Source organism: Artemia franciscana, chromosome 21 (assembly GCF_032884065.1).
Source record: "Artemia franciscana chromosome 21, ASM3288406v1, whole genome shotgun sequence".
In the NCBI taxonomy this organism is placed as follows: Eukaryota; Metazoa; Arthropoda; class Branchiopoda; order Anostraca; family Artemiidae; genus Artemia; species Artemia franciscana.
In genome coordinates, this window is record NC_088883.1 from 2,748,444 (window position 1) to 2,769,988 (window position 21,545).

The following is a 21,545-nucleotide window of genomic DNA, read 5'->3' on the forward strand; positions in this document are numbered from 1 at the left end:
TATCTTTTTGAAAAAAAATTAAATAGGATAAGAACAGGTCCTATTAAAAAAATTTCTCTTCCTATTTATGATTGAGGTTGTAGTTGAAACAAGGTTCTTGGACCAAACTGGACTCGCCAATCCGGACTAGTCCCAGTTAAAGACGGAAATGGGGCCACAGCATAGGCCACAAGCCATAGCCTCAAACTTGAGTAGCCTAATAAAATTTGGGAGGGCTGATTGCTGATCCCCAAGCAAGCTAAGTTTTGAATTCGAATTCCTCCAATAGCATCTTGGTTTTATCTTTTTGAGAAAAAAAATTAAATAGGATAAGAACAGGTCCTATTAAAAAATTTTCTCTTCCTATTTATGATTGAGGTTGTAGTTGAAACAAGGTTCTTGGACCAAACCGGACCCGCCAATCCGGACTAGTCCCAGTCAAAGATAGAAATGGGGCCACAATTAGTGATAAGGGAAAAGTTAAAGAAAGATGAGTGGAACATTTTGAGAATGTGCTAAACCGAGATACACTTGCAGGAAAAGATATAGATGAAAATGAAAAAGTTTGTGATGCCTTGGATGTGAAGGAAGATTTGTTTAGTGAGGAAGAATTAGCGACAGTACTGAAAGGATTAAAAAATAATAAGGCTCCAGGTGCTGATACTATGATTAATGAGTTTCTTAAATATGGTGGCTCTGAGGTTAGGAATAAGCTACTGAAGATTATGAACATGATTTTTGAAAAAGGGGAAGTACCCAATGATTTTAGGAAAACCTTAATTAAACCACTGTATAAGAAAGGTGACAAGAGTTCGTAATTATCGAGGCATTAGTCTAGTCTCTGTAGGTAGCAAATTACTCAGTAATATGATACTTTTTAGACTGAGAGATGCTGTAGACTAAGTTTTAAGGGAAAAACAATGCGGTTTTAGAAAAGGTAGAGGATGTGTCGACCAAGTTTTCACTCTTAGGTTAATAATTGAGAAGTCCCTTCGTTGTCAAATACCTTTGGTCCTCAGTTTTATCGATTATGAGCAAGCTTTCGATTCTGTTGATAGAAGAGCGTTAACAAAGGTCTTATCGTTATATGGTATACCAGAAAATACATTAAAGTGATTTGTGCTATGTACGAGAATAATACTGCTGCGGTTAAGGTAGGAAATGAGGTTAGCAACTGGTTTTGTATTAAATAAATAAAAAAAACTAGTTTTTTTAACTGAAAGTAAGGAGCGATATTAAAACTTAAAACGAACAGAAATTACTCCGTATATCAAATGGGTTGTCCCCTCCGCAATCCATCGCTCTTTACGCTAAAGCTTTTAATTGTTTTAAAAAGTAGAATTGTGGCAAAGAATCAAACTTTAGCTTAAAGAGCGAGGGATTGCGGAGGGGACAACCCATTTCATGTACGGAGTAATTTCTGTTCGTTTTAAGTTACCTTGGTAGTATTATTAGTAAAGATGGTGGGAGCAGTGAAGATGTTAAAAGTAGAATAGTTAAGGCTCAGGGTGTTTTTTCACAGTTAAAAGAAGTTTGGAAGAATATAAAGATAAGTCTGCAAACCAAGATTAGAATATTGGAAGCTACAGTGATGACAGTGGTCAAATATGGTTCTGAAGCATGGGAGTTCCGAAAAGCAGATGAAAATTTACTAGATGTTTTCCAAAGAAATTGCCTACGGATTGTTCTGGGTACCCAGCTGACTGACCGTATTTCAAACAGTAGGTTGTACGAAAAATTTGGTTCAATCCCGCTTTCTAGGGCTATAATGAAAGAAAGATTGAGATGGCTAGGCCACGTTCTACGGATGAAGGATGACAGATTACCGAGGATTGTCCTTTCTGGCCAACCGTCTGGGGCTACACGGAAAGCAGGTCGTCCTTGTCTGGGTTGGGAGGATGTCATAAATAAAGATTTAAAGGAAATGGGAACTTCCTGGGAGGGTGTAAAGAGGGAGGCTTAAAATAGATTAGGTTGGAGGAGGAGCGTGCGTAGCTGTGTTGGCCTCAGGCGGCTTGGTGCTGCAGTGAGTTATTAGTAGTAGTAGTAGTAGTAGTAGTTGCGGGCACCAAGCCATGGCTAATTGTATAAAAAGACAAAACAGATAGTCCAAGGTAAATAAGTCTATCCATCATCCGTCCATACGTCATTCCTAGGGCAGAACTAAGGTAGATAGTCATAGAACTAAGGGATGAAAGATTAGATTGATGTTGGGTTGACGCGTGAAGGACAATGCCCACTGAACTTGTATGCTTGATCGATTGAAATAAGCAAAACCTACTATTATAAAATTGAAGCAAAATAATGACTAATTATTTGAGCCCCACTATCAGAGATTGCATATTTCAATTACGTTGTGTAGCTTTTTGATAAGGGAGCTTAATATCCTTATGTGCTTACTTTAATATTTTTTTCAAGTTCAAGTTTTTATTTCTACATTCACAAATAAATAAATAAAATACATAACTTTCGCGCTCGAAAACAGTGGGCGTGAAATTCCACATATCTACTTACTTATAATAACAAATCCAATCTCTTTTACTCATTAATGCACAACTCTCCTTCCCCATTTCATTCCTCCTAACCCCACCTTACCCCCCTGCCCACTGTTACATCCTTAAACCAACCTTACATACCTAGCCCCACCCTTACCTCCCACTTGACTATTTCAATGCAATATCCTCTTTGTAACGGGCTCTGTAATTTTCACTAACCTAAGGGCCTCGCAATGTTTCTATCTGACCTTGCATAACTATGGCATAGTCCTTTCAAGGTGTGAATCAGTCAAGCAATACGATGTTTAAACATTACATTTATATTGCAGCGTTGCCACATGAACAAAAAGGTCACTTTCATTGTACACCCCTTGATTCATATCTAACAGTGAAAGCAGGCGATGATTGTTTGCTGCACCAGCTACAAGAAACTCCAGATAGTATGAAGTGTGATCTATTATGTCATCCTTTGAATGAGGTGCAGCCTGAAGACTGCACTGCTTGGGGCCTGGTACATGAAGAGTGTTCAGAGATTATATCAATGGCAGGCTATTTCAACTTGTCTAAAGCGGATAAATTGAATGACACTCTATATTTCAAGATTGATGAGCTCCATGTTGGCCATAATTTGACTGAACCTAGATGCGCTAATCGAACAGAATTTCATTGTGATATCAGCTGTAACAACACGGTGAGTTTGATTATATATAAAGATAGGGGTAATAAACAGGGGACCCCTATAAAAAATTTATCCTAAAGATATCCCCAGAATCACACCTTTTTTTCCTATGATGGCTGTATTTTGACTTAATTTAGATACATTAATAAGACCGAATCTCCTTCTGAAATTGGTTAAATGAACATCATGAGTTTAATCATACCTAAACATAGAGGCTGGGGTAGGAGGCTTCCCTTAACACCGTCAGTGTACTGTATCATCAACACAGATCAGTAATTAACAGCGAATAAGAAAATGAAACTTTTTATGTTAAAATAAGAACGTATTATTTGAAGCAAACTGCTGTTTAAAGTAGTGTACACAACTTAATTATGTTTGTGGGGTATAATAGTGAATATTGCGTAACCATTGATGATTATGATAAAAACGGGACCAGTTCGAAGTAATCAGCATATAGGTTTCACTCTTGAACAAGATCGATCGCTGGATGATGTAACACTAACCTGGGCAATTAGATAATTTTCAACTATTTGTCGCCAGTCCGTACAATAGGCAATCCTGTAGAAACAGCATGACTTGAAACGGTCAATAGTGTTATGCTTATATCTTCAAAAAATGTGGTGAAAACTCTCTGAAGGTTTGGAGCCGGTAACTCACTGCATCTCCCATGCTAAAATTTCGTGGCAACGTTGCCAAAGTACTGCCACCTAACGATAGTAATCGTAACACGATAGTTTGTTACAGTGTTATAAACAGTATTTCTGAGCCAAGAGTTTCATCAAGCACATTTTAGGAAGTATAGAAATGAGACTCTTCAGTTTACGACATGTATGCAAGGTTCCTTCTGCATATAGTCTCAAAGAATTCTGTTTTTAAACCGCTCCATTTTTTTCTGCTGCTAAGGGGGTGTAGAAAAACCGCAGAGCCCTTCACCTCAAATTGGTCTGTTGTCGCCATTAAACGCAAACAGATAAAAATAAAAGCTTGGCATTGAGTAAAAGTCAGAAGAAAGTAATACAAAAGAAATAATAAATACATCCAAGTAAGGTTCCTGTTAGAAGTTGAATTTCGCTTCTGTATCTGAATTTTAAAACACTAAAAAAATACGTCTTTGTTTTGTCAAATATTCGGCTCGCTTCTTTTTTAAATCAGAGTAGGAGAATTTATAAGTGGCCGGCAAGACTTTTTATTGAATAAATCAATTTTTCCTGTATAAGAACTCGTAAAAATGTGCCGTTTGAAGTCTTCTTTTTTTGTCAATCAACCTTGTGTCTCCGGCTTGATCCTCTTTATATTGTGTGTGTTGTACAAAAGTTGAAACTAAAACCTTGAACCAGGGAGGTATTCAAATATTTTTTTGGAATTATTTTAGGAGACTATAGCGAACCTCGCTTTCCGTCATTAGTCAGAGCTCACACAGCAACGTTGATTGGTCGTCTTCGCTAGACAAAAAAAAACAAACAGAAAATTTAAGTGACAAATGTAGGAGAATATTAGAAAACGCAAAATAGTCTTGGCTCCTTTCCGCGCAGCTCACATGCCTGTTTTTAATCATTCCTCTTGTTTGTGTTTCTTTTTTCTCATGAAATTGGATAATACAACAACATAAATCTTTGAATAGCATAAATTTGTTAATGATTCTGACAGTTGAAGACGTGTCCCGCATTAATTTAGTTTGTCGGGAGAAAACAAAGAAAACTTGAAGTAATTTGCATAATATAAGAATATATTATAACCTAATGGGCCCCGTTAAAGTACTAAGGACAGTGAATTTTGACTGCCTTAATTGGTTAGGAGACAACTTTCCCAGCAACCTAAGTGAGAAAATTCAGGGGTTAATAATTCTTATGAAAAAAAAAAACTCCATTTTGCTGTTTTTGGTAGTGTGGATGCAAGTTAAAAAAAGAGATGTTCCTTTTTTCCTCCTTCCTGTCACAAGAAAAAAAACTGCATATGGAAAATGCTTTAAAATTTTGTTTTGCTATGCTAAACTTTACCCTATATGAATTTTTGTGTGTTAATCACCTCAAAATACTGGATATAGCATAATAAAAAATAGGATTTTAGCTATGCTAGGCTAATCTTTGTTTGAGTTGGTCAGATGGCGATTTTATCAATTCATAAGTCAAAAATTTAAACAAAAGGATGACTGATTTTCATTGTAATATATCGCTGTTTATCTGGTAGAATAATGTCTCTAATTTTCTGTAATATCTTAAATTAGTGTTTTTAAGACCACACGGCCTTTATATAACGAACAAACATCCAGATGTTTTGTATCTGCTTTCACTGTCTAATAAAATAACTTATCCCCATTTGAACTTTTATTTGTTTCAATTTCCTGGTTTTGGACTTCTATGCAATTTTCCACCCGTTTGCTCCATTTTTTTTTTCGCTATTTTTTTGGGGGGTAGGAGATCATGCCAAAAAAGGCTTCAGCTTATAATTAGCCTTTTTTATATTTTGAATAACCTATCGGATGTTCTAAGTGTTTTCTTTTTTATCGTTTGGGATATTAGCTCTTATTTTTATGTAATTTCCAATAATAGCCCAAAGTTAAAAAGTAATTGAATTTAGATTTTAGATTAGATTTTCAATTAAATCAAGATTTTGCCTCGGTCGTAAGAGAGGATCGAGCTGCCACTGGGTAAATATATAGTGGATGGCCACTTCTGATGGAAACATGCTAAACAAATAGAAACGGTACCAATAGATTCCTTACTTTATGTTATTTCCAAATATCATAATCATTTTTTGAAAATGAGCCCCGTGCCTGTTGATCCCAGATACAGCTCTACTTATGTATTTGTCAGTACTTGTGTATTATACGGCAAACACTCAAGTGCTTCATTTAATTAGAACATGTTTCTCTAATGGTAAACCCTAATGAATTATCACAAAATATGATGAAAATATAATACTTTAGAAACAAATTTGGGCTATATATTTGCACATTAGCAAGGAGGGGGTTAAGTATTGTGGGTCTGCATGCAAAATATGTTAGGTACAATTTTTCTGCATATTATGTAGCAAGAATTGTTTTCTAACTTCAAACTGTCCAAATGTCGCTTGTTTTTGTCTTGTCTCACGCTTAGGTGAAAGAAACTGACGAAGAAACCGGTTTGTTCTCGAGTTCTACACAGCGTAAAGTTGAGTGTCTGCTGTATAATACACAAGTACCTATTTGTCCATTATTCGAATCTTCTGATACGTCATAGGTTCTTTGTTCAAATAGTTTCTCTTGAGTTGGTTACAATGAAATGTGGGGAAAACATAAGTATTTAGTGATTCAACTCTCCATCATAAAACACCGTAAAGCTGTGAAGACTACTTTAAAATGTTCTAAAATACTTATATGATTCCTAAAAGTGCAGAGCTTTAATTTACCCCGCCCTCTAACGAGCAAATATATAGCCCAAATTATATAAGATATGATAGGATATATAAGATTTATTGCAAAAAGCCTGCGGGCCATAGCAGCACAAAATACAGCGCACAAACAAAGCTCGAGGACCAAAAATATAGCTTTAAAAATACAAAAAAAAACAAGGTCTATGTTTTAACTGACAAACAACAACCGTGATAAAATTCTGCTCCTAAAATCTTAACAATAAATCCCCTCCGACATAATTCCCTCTGTTTAATCCCTATCTGAAGAAACTTGTACAACTGTTACAAACAGTTCGTGGTTACGAACCGTAAGTAGGGAGTGATGCGACTCAGTAGTAACTGAAACTCTAAGAAATAGTCTTGATAATAATTTATATATCAAAAGAATCGAGTTTGGACGCTTATTCAAAATATGTAAAATTCATCAAATTTTACTGTACCCATCAAAGGTTACGGGCCTGAGAAAATTTGCCCAATTTTTGAAAAAGGGGAAACACCCTCTAAATATCAAATGATCCTAATAAAAATCAAACCATTAGATTCAGCGTACCAGAGAACCCTGTTTCAGAGGTTTCAAGCTCCTATGTACAAAAATATAGTATTTTACATTTTTTGCCAGAAGAAACATCACGGATGGGTGTTTATTATTATTATTATTTTTTTGGTTTCCCAAGGGTGATCTTATGGAACCAGTGATCGTAGAAGATCGAGAGAGAGAGAGAGAGAGAGAGAGAGAGAGAGAGAGAGAGAGAGAGAGAGAGAGAGGGAGAGAGAGAGAGAGAGAGCTCATTTAATCGGAAATCAAATGTTCTATTACCCTTTTTAAGTGACCAAAAATCTTGGAGGGAAGCTAGCCCCCCTCACACGCTCGTTTTTCCCCAATTTCAAACGATCAAAATTTTGAGATAGCTATTTTGTTTTTAGCATAACCGAAAAATCTAACAACTATGTCTTTGATGATGACTTAACCTCCCACAGCCCCGAGGGGAAGGGCTGCAAGTCATGAACTGTACCCATTGTTTACATATAGTATTGGTTATTGGGAAGTATACAGACCGTTTCAGGGGGATTTTTCTGGTGGGGGAGGGGATCACGTGAAAGGATCTTTCATGGGAGAAGGGAATTTTCAATGGAGTGAGAGCCTGATTTCCCAGCATTATTCGAAAACGATCAGAAATGAGATTAAAAAAACAGGTTTTTTTCAACTGAAAGTAAGGAGTAACATTAAAACTTAAAAAGAAAGAAACTATTACGTATATGAGGGGGTCCCCCCTCGTAAATACCTCGCTCTTTACACTTAAGTTGTTTATAGCACTGTTAAAAGAACTTTGTATTCTAATTAAATGACCTTTGTGATTCATGAGTCATTCATAAAGAATTGGGGTAAAATTCAAACTTTAGCGTATAGAGCAAGGTATTGACGAGGGGGTAATCCCGCTCATATACGTAATAATTTCAATTCGTTTTAAGTTTTAATGTCGCTCCTTACTTTCAGTTGAAAAAGCTTGTTATTTTTATCTAATAATAGCACAAGCGTTGCTCTCAGACATCCGCTCAATTAACCAGCATCCACTTCCAAACACTCGTCTAAAACATTCATTCCGCAACTCAGACAAAATGAGAGATTCTTACCCACATATCCACACATATACACTCAATGAATTTTTAGTTCCGCAACTTCTTTCTTCCCACCAACCGTTTGCAATTTAGGCCATTTATTTGCGCATTAGGGGTGGAGGGGGGGGTTTAATGTAAAGTGATGTGCTTTTATAAATGGCTTAGGTATTTTCGAGCTTTTTAAACTGGTTTCCAGAATTTTATTGTGTTTCTTTCTGGAGTGTGGGAATGCTACTCGTGCTACACTGATAACAAAAATATCATAAAATGATTATTTCCTTATTATTATTTTTTTTTATTATTTCCTTATTATTTTTGTTCTATTAATATGTTTCCTTCAGAAGTGACCAACCCAAAAAATATTTACTGGTAAATATATACGACATTCCATTACTGACATAGGGGCAGGAAAACACAATTCTCAATTTTTTTTGCGGAATTTCTAAATAATACACACTTTCCCCTTGATAATCCCATAGGCTATATAGCCTTAGTTGAAGGGCTGCCAATTTTTTTTTTAAGGAGTGTGTCATATTTTTTCCAAAAATGTGGTTTTTGTGTCATCTCAGATTCCATATTCTGAGGCCAACCTGACTTTTATACATATTAAATAAAAAAAACTAGTTTTTTAACTGAAAGTAAGGAGCGACATTAAAACTTAAAACGAACAGAAATTACTCCGTATATGAAATGGGTTGTCCCCTCCGCAGTCTCTCGCTCTTTAAGCTAAAGTTTTTAATTGTTTTAAAAAGTAGAATAGTGGCAAAGAGTCAAAATATAGCGTAAAGAGCGAGGGACTGCGGAGGGGACAACCCATTTCATATACGGAGTAATTTCTGTTCGTTTTAAGTTTTAATGTCGCTCCTTACTTTCAGTTAAAAAAACTAGTTTTTTTTATTTAATTTCTGAACGTTTTTGAATTAATGCATGTTTTATTTTGGCTCTCCGCACATAAATTATTGAAATGAAATTAGTATATTAATTTTTTTTTTTTGGCTAAAACGTCTGTACACTTCCCAATAACCATTACTATATGTAAACACTGGTCAAAGTTGGTAACTTGCAGCCCCTCCCCCAGGAATTGTGGGGGAGTAAGTCATTCCCAAAGACATAGTTATTATGGTTTTCGACTATGCGGAACAAAATGGCTATCTTAAAATTTTAATCTGTTGACTTTTGGAAAAAAATTAGCGTGGGAGGGGGCCTATTTGCCCTCCAATTTTTTTATCACTTAAAAGGGCACTAGAACTTTTCATTTCCGTAAGAATGAGCCCTCTTGCGACACTCTAAGACCACCTGGTCGATACGATGACCCCTGGGGAAAAGAAAAAAACAACAACAAACAAACAAATAAACACGCACCCGTGATTTGTCTTCTGGCAAAAAATATGAAATTCCACATTTTTTTAGATAGGAGCTTGAAATTTTTGCTATAGAGTTCTCTGATATACCGAATGCGATAGTGTGATTTTCGTTAAGATTCTATGACTTTTAGGGGATGTTTCCCCCTTTTTTCCAAAATAGGGCAAATTTTCTGAGGCTCGTAACTTTTGATGACAAAGACTAAATTAGTTGGAACTTATATATTTAGAATCAGCGTGAAAATTCGATTCTTTTGATGTATCTTTTAGCATCAAAGTTCCGTTTTTTAGAGTTCCGTTTACTATTGAGCCGGGTCGCCCCTTACTACAGTTCTTTACCACGAACTGTTTGAAAAGAAAATAATTCGGTATTTCGGGGCTTCTGACATTATTACTCCTTTGCGGAAGTTAGGCTCAAAATTGAAAAATGATTATATTTTTTCTCTGGGCCCCTTCCACCTCTTAGTTCGTTTATTTTCCCGTTAGTTTTCACCTGTTTTCGCTTTATAGTTGTGTTATCTCTTAGCAGTTCTTTCGTTAGTTGAGTTATGGTTGTGGTATATATGTTTTATCGCTCGTATAGTTGTGTTATTTTCAAATTATACTCCATAATAGAGAGGCTCCGAACACCCAGCATTGTATATTAAGCTCTGAATTTGACGTTTTTTTCTAACGTGACCAGATTCGTCCTGCGCCCTTTTCATTGAATTTTTTCCCCCATGGCATATTTCTCCAAGGAAAGATCCTCCCACATAACCCCCTCCCTCAACCCTACCCCCAAAACCAAAAAAATCCCCCTGAAAACGTCTGTACACTTCCCAATAACCATTATTATATGTAAAAACTGGTTGAAGTTTGTAACTTGCAGCCCCTCCCCCAGGAACTGTGGGGGAGTAAGTCACCCCCAAATACATAGTTATTATGATTTTCGACTATGCTGAACAAAATGGCTATCTCAAAATTTTGATCCATTGACTTTGGGAAAAAAATGAGCGTGGGAGGGGGCCTAGATGCCCTCCAATTTTTTTGGTCACTTAAAAAGGGCACTAGAACTTTTCATTTCCGTTAGAATGAGCCCTCTTGCGACATTCTAGGACCACTTGGTCGATACGATGACCCCTGGGAAAAAAAAAAAAAAAAAAACAAACAAATAAACACGCACCCGTGATTTGTCTTCTGGCAAAAAATGCAAAATTCCACATTTTTGTAGATAGGAGCTTGAAACTTCTACAGTAGGGTTCTCTGATACGCTGAATCTGATGGTGTCATTTTCGTTAAGATCCTACGACTTTTAGGGGGTGTTTCCCCCTATTTTCCTAAATAAGGCAAATTTTTCCAGGCTCGTAACTTTTGATGGGTAAGACTAAACTTGATGAAACTTATATATTTAAAATCAGCATTAAAATGCGATTCTTTTGATGTAGCTATTGATATCAAAATTCAATTTTTTAGAGTTTTGGTTACTATTGAGCCGGATCGCTCCTTACTACAGTTCGTTACCACGAACTGTTTGATAGTGATAGATGGTAATAAGCTTACCTAAGCTATGGATGTCAGGTGATTGATTTTTCTAACGATAATTTCGATTGGTCCTGTCGAAATTATCGTTAGAAAAATCAATCACCTGACATCCATAGCTTAGGTAAGCTTATTACCATCTATCATTATTATCTCAGATTCCGTAATGTTTCACAAAATGTGTCAAATGTTTTTGCAACAAGTGGTATCATATTTAATTGTCAAATCTTTATTTAGAGTTTTTAATATATAATTTTTTCCAAATCAGTTCAAAAAGGAGTAAACTTAATCTTATCCTAAAATCTTCGAATCGCGACGTTTTTATAACCTCATGAAAGAAATAGGATCATTCGATTAAATTAATGTTACATACTATGAATTTGTGTCTAGGCGGCTAACGAGGCAAGTTTTTAGGGACAATCAATTCTGACATTAAATTGAAAAATTTATTGAAAACATTTATTGAACATTTTTAGTGAAGAATGTGGCATTTTCGTCGATTGTGTAATTTTTATTGAAAAATGTGTCATTTTCGCCGATTGTGTCATCTTTTCGACTGAATGTGTCATTGTGTCACGCAACATCAAATTGTGTCATTTTGACACAAAATGTGTCAATTTGGCAGCCCAGCTTAGTTGATATATCACTCTGTTGTTTTGCGTCTGCTGATGCTTTGTTTTCTTTGTGAAAGGGTCCCTTGCCCCCTCAAAACTATTAGATCTAGCTTTTGATTGTAAAATAATTTCAACTTTTTTAGATATCGAATATTATTTAAAATGACTGCGAAACAATGAAAATAATCGTGGTAGTATGATTAAAGAAATGTGCTGCGTATTATAAGTTAATAATTTTGTTGTTTAGTTTTTTGTTGTTGTTTAGTTTCGCACAAACCTGTCTCCACCATTTCTTGTGTCTATTATAGAATCTTGTATATATTTCCTTTTTTTATTTTCATTATTGTCTGAAATTATTGTTATTGTTTTCTTATTATTATTTCTTTTAGTACTATTTTTATGGCGCTTGTTATTAGCCAAGTGACACATAGCAATCGCCAATTCTGTCGGTTTGTCGGTCTGTCTGTCTGTCTGTCGGTCCCGGTTTTGCTACTTTAGGCACTTCCAGGTAAGCTAGGACGATGAAATTTGGCAGGCGTATCAGGGCTGGGACCAGCTTAAATTAGAAATAGTCGTTTTCCCAATTTGACCATCTGGGGGGAGTGGGGGGCCGGTTAATTCGGAAAAATAAAAAAATGAAGTATTTTTAACTTATGAATGGGTTATGGGATCTTAATGAAATTTGATGTTTGGAATGATATTGTGTCTCAGAGCTCTTATTTTAAATCCCGACCGGATCTGATGACATTGGGGGGAGTTGGAGGGGGGAAACCTAAAATCTTGGAAAACACTTAGAGTGGAGGGATCGGGATGAAACTTGATGGGAAAAATAAGCACAAGTCCCAGATACATGATTGACATAATCGGAACGGATCCGCTCTCTTTGGGGCAGCTGGGGGGGGGGCGGTTAATTCTGAAAAATTAGAAAAAATTAGGTATTTTTAACTTACGAACGGGTGATCGGATCTCAATGAAATTTGATGTTTAGAAGGATATCGTGTCTTAGAGCTCTTATCTTAAATCCTGACCGGATCTGGTGACATGGGGGGGAGTTGGGAGGGGGAAACCTAAAACTTGGAAAACACTTAGAGTGGAGGGATCGGGATGAGACTTGGTGGGAAAAATAAACACAAGTGCTAGATACATGATTGACATAAACGGAACGGATCCGCTCTCTTTGGGATAGTTGGGGGGGGGGGGTATTTCTGAAAAATTAGAAAAATGAGGTATTTTTAACTTACGAACAGGTGATCGGATCTCAATGAAATTTGATATTTAGAAGAATATCGTGGCTCAGAGCTCTTATTTTAAACCCGACCAGATCTGGTGACATTGGTGGGGGGAGTTGGGAGGGGGAAACCTAAAACTTGCAAACACTTAGAGTGGAGGGATCGGGATGAAAACTTGGTAGAAAAAATAATCACGAGTCCTAGATACATGATTGACATAACCGGAACGGATCCGTTCTCTTTGGGGTAGTTGGGGGGTGGGGCTAATTCTGAAAAATTAGAAATAATGGGGTATTTTTAACTTACGAACGGGTTATCGGATCTCAATGAAATTTGATATTTAGAAGGATATCGTGTCTCAAAGCTCTTATTTTAAATCCTGACTGGATCTGGTGACGTTGGGGGAAGTTTGGGTTGGGGGAACCTAAAATCATGGAAAACGCTTAGATTGGAGGGATCGGGATGAAACTTGGTGGGAAAAATAAGCAGAAGTCTTACATACGTGATTTACATAATTGGAACGGATCCGATCTATTGGGGGGGGGGTTAATTCTGAAAAATAAGAAAAAATGACGTATTTTTAACTTACGAAGGAGTGATCGGATCTTCATGAAACTTCATATTTAGAAGGACCTCGTAACTCAGATCTCTTATTTTAAATCTCAACCGGATCAAGCGTAATTGGGGGGGGGCAGTTGAGGGGGACCGGCAATCTTAGAAAATACTTAAAGCGGTGAGATCAGGATGAAACTGGTGGGAAGAATAAAAACCTGTCTAAGATACGTGGCTGACATAACCGGACCGGATCTGCTCTCTTTGGTAGAATTGGAGGGGGGTAATTTTGAAAATTGAGGTATTTGTAACTTACGAAAGGGTGACCAGATCTTAATGAAATTTGATATTTAGAAGGATCTTGTGCTTTAAAGTTCTTGTTTTAAATTCCGACCAGATCCTGTGACGTTGGGGGGAGTTGGAGGGGGAAACCGGAATTCTTGGGAAACGTGAAAATTGGGGTATTTTTATCTTCCGAATAGATGATCGGATCTTAATAAAGAATTCATGTCTCAGAGCTCTTATTTCAAATCCCGACCAGATTGTTTGACATTGGGGGGATTTGGAGGGGGAAATCTTGGAAAAACCCTTGGAGTGTAGGAATCGGGATGAAGTTTGGTGGATAGAATAAACAAATGTCCTAGATACGTGATTGACAGAATCGTACTGGATTCGCTCTCTTTGGGGGAGTTGGGGGGGAGGGGTTCAGTGATTTGGCGAGTTTGGTGCTTCTGGACGTGCTAGGACGATGGAAATTGATAGGCGTGTCAGGGAGCGTCACAATTTGACTTGATAAAGTCGTTTTTCCAGATTCGACCATCTGGGGGGCTAAAGGGAGAGGAAAAATTAGAAAAAATTAGGTATTTATAACTTACGAGTGGGTGATTGGATCTTAATGAATTTTGATATTTAGAAGGACATCGTGACTCAGAGCTCTTATTTTAAATCCTGACCGGCATTAAGCCTCTTATTTTCCTTTTTAAATCAATCTATTGATTCATAGAATTTTGTTAGAGCTCATACCATATGATCTCTTGGCTCTTAGCTCTTCTCGCCTCGTCACAAGTGCCATATGAGCTCTTAACTCTTGTTGTATTATACATTTCACTATTATTATGACGAATCCCTGGGACTCAAGGAGATTTTTATTAACTAGCCTTTTGAACATTTCTTCTTTTAAGTTTCCATGGTGTAGCGGTTATCACGTCTGCCTAACACGCAGAAGGTCCCCAGTTCGATCCTGGGTGGAAACATTTTATTTTTCCTATTAAAAAAATATTATAGAAAAGAAGTCTACAAGAGAATCTAAAAAATTAAATAAAATCAAACATTAAGATAAAAGAATCTTGAGAGAGATCTCTTATTTCAGTGTTTGCTTTTAATTTTGTCTTTTTGTACTATTGTGTTGACTGTTATGTTTATACTTTTTTTAATTCTGTACTGAGGACAGTAGAGCAGGGGTTTCGACTGAAATATTTATATCGGTACTTGTGTATTATTTAGAGCACACTCAATAAGTGAAGTTAGGTATCTTCTATCACTATGCGTTCCTTCTCGTAAGAGTATAAAGTCATGGTGTCTCCATTGACGCACTGTTTTGTTGTGGGCAACAACCCCTTATCCTGGAAAAATATAATTGCCTCTTTTTCAGTCTTAGGCAAATCCCAAATATTCATTTTCAAAATCCATGTCCAGACACTATCTTCTATCACTATGCGTAGCAAACTAAATTGAGTTTTGTCTTTGTGGCTATGAAACCAGTTTTTATGGCACTTGGTATTAACTAAGTGACAAATAGCGATCGGAAATTCTGTCGGTCTGTCTGTTGGTCTGTCTGTCCAGGTTTTGCTAGTTTAGGCACTTCCAGATAAGCTAGGACGATGAAATTTGGCAGACGTAACAGGGACCAGACCAGATTAATTTAGAAATAGTTTCTAATTCCTTCATGAGTCAAATCGTTTCCCCGATTTGACCATCTGGGGGGGGGGAGTGGGGGGACGGTTAATTCGGAAAAATTAGAAAAAATGTGGTATTTTGAACTTACGAACGGGTAATCGGATCTTAATGAAATTTGATATTTATAAGGATATGGTGTCTCAGAGCTTTTGTTTTATATCCCGACCGAATCCGGTGACATTGGGGGGGAAGTTAGACAGGGAAACCTAAAATCTTGGAAAACGCTTAGAGTTGAGGGATCAGGATGAAACTTGGTGGGAAAAGGCGTGATTGACAGAACTGGGACGGATCCGCTCTCTTTGGGGGAGTTGGGGGGGGGGGGGTTAACTGAAAACTAGAAAAAATGAGGCATTTATAACTTACGAAGGAGTGATCGGATCTTAATGAAATTTCATATTTAGAAGGACCTCGTAACTCAGATCTCTTATTTTAAATCCCGACCGGCATTAAGCCTCTGATTTTCCTTTTAAATCAATCTATTGATTCTTAGGAATTTGCTAGAGTTCATGCCATATGAGCTTTTGGCTCTTCCGGCCTTCTCACAAGTGCCATATGAGCTCTTAGCTCCTGTTCTCATAAAAGGTACCAGCATCGTAGTTTGTTTCACGAAAGAACCTAGCTTCACTTATTGAGTGTGTTCTGAAAAATGTACAAGTACCTTTATATCATTCTATTTTTTTCACTGACTGATTTTCTTCACTTTTCTTTTCTTGTTTTTTTCTTGTTTTTGTCAGGCTTGACCAGTGATATCTCCAGATTTTAGCCCAGATTGCTATTTAGACATGCACGTGCCAACAGAAGTGCATAAGCACCTTCTATTAAAGATGCTTTCTGATTTGTAGGATTTTCAGTGCTGGAAACAGAGGGATCATTTGTAAAAAGTGTTGCGACTAAAAAGGTTTTTGTTCTTTTTACTGAGTTAGGAGTTTAGTTAAAATTATTGTTTATGGGCTTCAACAGTTAATTCACTTAACTCAGCTACTCTTCAAGATTGTATGAATCCCCTAAACTAGAATTTTACTGAATTTCACACACAAGGACTAATCAAATAGTTCGTGGTAACGAACTGTAGTAAAGAGCGACCCGGCTCAATAGTAAACGAAACTCTAAAAAAAACGGAATTTTGATGCTAATAGATACAACAAAAGAATCGGATTTTTACGCTGATTTTAAATATATAAGTTTCATCAAATTCAGTCTTACTAATCAAAAGTTATGACCCCGGAAAAGTTTCCTTGTTTTGGAAAACAGGGGAAAATGCCCTCTAAAAGTCATAGGATCTTAACGAAAATCACATCGTCGCATTCGGCTTATTAGAGAACCCTACTGTAGGAGTTTCAAGCTCCTATCAAAATGTGTTTTCTCCAGGGATGATTGTATTGACTAAGTGGTCCTAGAATGCTGTGAGAGGGCTTATTCTAACGGAAATTAAAAGTTCTAGTGCCCTTTTTAAGTGACAAAAAATTGGAGGGCACCTAAGCCCCTCCCGCGCTCATTTTTCCCAAAGTCAACGGATCAAAATTTTGAGATAGCCATTTTGTTCAACATAGTCGAAAAACATAATAATTATGTCTTTGGTGCTGACTTACTCCCCATCAGTCCCCGGGGGAGGGGCTGCAAGTTACAAACTTTGACCATTGGTTACATACAGTAATTGTTATTGGGAAGTGTGCAGACCTTTTCTGGGGGATATTGGGGGGGGGGGGGGTCGAGGGGGGCTACATGGTAGGATCTTTCCTTGGAGGAATTTCCATGAAGGGGTCGCAGGATCTTCTAGCATTATTTAAAAAAAACAATGAAAAAATAAATATGAAAACGTTTTTTCAACCTAAACTAAGGACCATCATTAAAACTTAAAACAATAGAGATTATTACGCATATTGGGAGTTCATCTCCTCCTAAATACCTCGCTCTTTACGCTAAAGTATTGTTAGTAATTTCAACTATCTATTCTACATCCTTTTTGATTCAGGGGTCATTCTTAAAGAATTGAGACAAAATTAAAGCTTTATTGTAAAGAGCGAGGTATTACCGAGGGGGCAAACCCCCTCATATACATAATAAAAATATACGAATATAGAAGTTCGTTAAGGAAGCTAATTTGTAATTTACGTATATTTTTCATTAATAAAACGTTCGTTAAAAATTCTAGTTGCCGAGAAATCGGAGGGTAACTAGGCCTCCTCCTCCACCCCTTTTCTTAAAATCGTCTGATCAAAACTAAGAAAAAGCCATTTAGCAAAAAAAAATATTAATACGCAAATTTTCATTTGCGCTTTGATTTTTCATTTGCGGAGAGCAAAAATCGAACATGCATTAATTAAAAAACGTTCAGAAACTAAATAAAAAAACATGTTTTTTTTTAACTGAAAGTAAGGAACGACATTAAAACTTAAAACGAACAGAAATTACTCCGTGTATGAAAGGGGCTGTTTTCGCCTCAACACCCCGTTCTATATGCTAAAGTTTGACTCTTTCTCTCAACCCTACTTTTTAAAACAGTGAAAAGCTATAGCGTAAAGAGCGGGGTGTTGGGGAGGGAACAGCACCTTTCATATGCGGAGTAATTTCTGTTCGTTTGAAGTTTTAATGTCGCTTCTTACTTTCAGTTAAAAAAAAACTTGTTTTTTATTTAATTAGGTTTAAGAAGGAGTGGTCATTCGTCTCTCCAAAAAGAATATTTCTTTGTAAGCCCGGATTCGTCTCTAAGTATTAGTTACCGCATCAAAATCATTCCAGTCACGTTAAAGGAATTATGTGACTGGTTTAAGAAAATAGACTCAAGCGTAAACCAATCAGACGAAATTGTTAGAAAGTAATTCCTCTTGTTATTTTTGGTTCTAGACTTTAGGGCACTATCCCCAGGTTTCGGTCATGTTGGTTCTTTTCTGAGGTGGATGCGCGTTAAATTCTTGAAGTTAGTGCTTTTGAAAAGGGTTTTTGTGGGAAAAATTAAACTTTTAATGCTTGGAATGTTTTTTGCTTTTATGACTATGCCATTTTATGCTTGGCAGCGCTGTTCTTAAACCGGATACTTAGCTGTAATTTGTCAAATGTTGTCTTTGTTTTTTATCAGAGTGCAAAATTGGAATTTGGCATGTTCGTCGAGAATCTCAGTTCACTTTTGGCGCGTTTCTGTCTTTTTGAGGCATATCTAAAAATAAAAAATAAAACTGGTCAGCGATTTGTATTTTGTCAAAAATAAAAACAAAAAAGAAAAGCACTGGGTGAGGCTGATTGTAAATATCTTGCTAGATGTACGTCTAAGAATGGGAGACAAGCTTTAAAGCTGTGTCAATATCACTTTACAAATGTCTTGAGAATAAGATTCGAAAGTCTAAACTTTTAATCTCTTTTTTTCATCTCATCTTCAATCCTCTTAGTGGAACTAACTCCTGAACTATCCAAACATATAACTATATTTATGTAATGCCTCCGCTTTCAAAAAAAGAAAACGGCCATTTTTTAGCCATTTTGCTAGAATAAATATTTCATGTTAAAAAATTCATGTAATAAATATTTCGTATATAATTTTTTTTGTTAAATTACTCTCTGTTCTGTAGTTACAAGAATAGATATATGGCAGAATCCAATTTTAGTATATGACGAAATAGATCAGAAAAGTCGATATCAAATCAATGGCTAAAAAAACAAACCTTTACGCGATTTGGCTGGATATTCCATCCTAACAAGAAGTCTTATCAATATATACAACTGAAATTCTTGGGAAGTTTTCCGACTGCGCTTAAAAGGCTTTCCCTGTTTTTTTTTTTTTTTTTTTACTAGTCTAATCAACGTTTCTAAAATTAAATTAAAAACAAGTTTGTTTTCCGACTGAAAGTAAGGAGTAAACCTTGAAATGAAGATAATCATTTCAGTGCAGAAGAAATGAAATGATTGATAATGAATGAAGATAATCAATTCTACACATCAGGAGGGCTGCCCCATCCTCAACCCTCGCTCTTTACGTCGAAGCCTTAAAGTTCTTCAAAATATTTCTCATTCAAATTCAAGGGCCCTCGTATTCGAGTACTCTTTTTTAAAGAATTTTGATAAAAAGTCAAACTTTTGCCTAAAGAGCAAGGGTTGGGTAAGGGGCAGCCCTCCTCTCATATTCCGAATAATTTCTGTTCATTTTAAGTCCTATTTTAAGTTTATTTGAAAAAAAATTAATTTAATTTCTGACTGTTTTTCAAATAATGCCTGAAATGCCCTCCATCTCGTCTAAATTTCTCTGGAACCCAACCACTGAAACTTTCTTTCCCACTGCAAATTCTCGCCGTGGAAAATCCACCTCTCCCCCCACCCATAAAAGAGCCCTGCAGTTATCAATAGAAAATGCTATACACAAACAGTGGGTAAATTGCATAACTTACAGCCCTTTCTTCAGGGACTGCGAGGGGTCATGTCATTCCCAGAGGTATAGCTATTGGAACTCTCAACTGTGTTGAATTATATGGCTTTCTAAAAACTGTTATCGGATATCTTTAAGGAAAAATGGGCGTTGGAGGGGCTAAATACCCTCCAATTTTTTTGGTTACTTAAAAAGAGGACTGTAACTTTTTACTTCCGTTTGAATGAACCATCATCCGATCTTGTAGGACCATTGATTTCTGAGATCACCTCTAGGGAAATAAAAAAAAAAAAAATTAAATAAACACGCATTTATTGATGTGTCTTCTGGCAAAAAAAAATACCAAAGTTAACATTTTTGTAGATGGGAGCTTAAAATCTCTATAATAGGGCTCTCTAGTGTGCTGAGTCTAATGGGGGGATTTTCATTAAGATTACTTGACTTTAGGGAGGAGTGTTCCCTCCTTCCTCGACAATTAGGCAAATTTCTTCAGGCTCGTAGCTTCTGATGGGTATAACTAAACTTAATTTATACAATTAGAACAGCTTTAAAAGTCCATTCTTTTCATGCATCCATTGTTTTCAAATTTCATTTTTCAAGTAAGTCGCTCCTTACTTGAAAATAAAAAAAAAATGTTTTTTTAACTGAAAGTAAGGAACGATATTAAAACTTAAAACGAACAGAAATTACTTCGTATATGAAAGGGGCTGTTCCCTCCTCAACGCCCAGCTCTTTACGCTAAAGTTTGACTCTTTCTCTCAACTCTACTTTTTAAAACAGTAAAAAACTTTAGCGCAAAGAGCGGGGTACCGAGGAGGGAATAGCCCCTTTCATGTACAGAGTAATTTCTGTTCGTTTTAAGTTTTAATATCGCCCCTTACTTTCAGTTTAAAAAACTTGTTTTGTTTATTTAATTTCTGAAGGTTTTTGAATTAATGCAAGTTTTGATTTTGGCTCTCCGCACATGAATAGTTAAAACGAAATGTGCATATTAATTATTCTTTTATAACTACTCCTTTTTTTATTATTTTTATGTGTACTACTATCAATAGTAGTGAGTTTTATCGCTTGTTGCCTAATATTTTCATGACAAGTATGTTGCAATTATCAAATCACTATCTGTATTCTATTTGCGATTTTTATTCTATGGTTACACTAAAATGAGTGACACATCAATTGCATGTTCATTAAATTATTATGATCAAGTTACTTCTTGTTTTTCAGTACCTGATGACTCATGTTCGAACCCCGGTACCAGTGGAAAGTCCATACGGCACAGACCAATTTATTGCTTTATTTTCCCTAACCTTTATTGCTTGGTCGTTTTTTTCTGTCAGTGTTAGTATGTCAGACAGCTTGACTTTCGCTGTATTAGGTAAGTATATTCAAACTAATATGTTTCAGCTAATTTAACAAAAATTTTAACAGTGTACTGTTACAATGTTAAACAGACCATTTGAAAACAAAATCTATAAATGTAAAAAGTAAGCTTATAACTCTTGTGCCACAAGTATGAGGGCTACAACGTCTAAGTTGAGTGGTGAAATGCTTTTGAAAAATCAGTGTAGTGTTTCCTAGTTGAATGCAGGTTAAATAAAATGCTTATAATTCAAGTGCCACAAGACATGGATTTAGAAAGCCATCGCCTTTTTTATCTTTCATCCTTTTTTTAAAATATTGAAATATCAGCGTAACGTTGCTGCTTTGGATTAAAAGACAAAAAAAACATGAGTCTAGTGTCATTATATATAAGCGTTGAAAGATGAATTCGTCTCATGTTTGCACTTAAATGTTTAAGTGT

At 36.2% G+C, this 21,545-nt stretch overlaps 1 protein-coding gene and 1 non-coding gene across 4 annotated transcripts in view; both read left to right on the forward strand.

The window, feature by feature from the left end:
* LOC136040774 (major facilitator superfamily domain-containing protein 6-like) overlaps positions 1-21,545 on the forward strand; it is a 95,081-nt gene that overhangs the window by 22,106 nt on the left and 51,430 nt on the right. For all 3 annotated transcript variants that reach the window (XM_065725099.1, XM_065725098.1, XM_065725100.1), the window contains exons 3-4: positions 2,804-3,165; positions 20,969-21,119. In XM_065725099.1, the coding sequence (XP_065581171.1) occupies positions 2,804-3,165; positions 20,969-21,119 (513 nt within the window). The remainder of the gene's footprint in view (positions 1-2,803; positions 3,166-20,968; positions 21,120-21,545) is intronic.
* Positions 14,615-14,687, forward strand: Trnav-aac (transfer RNA valine (anticodon AAC)). The gene has a single exon. It is a non-coding gene; the product is annotated as a tRNA-Val (tRNA).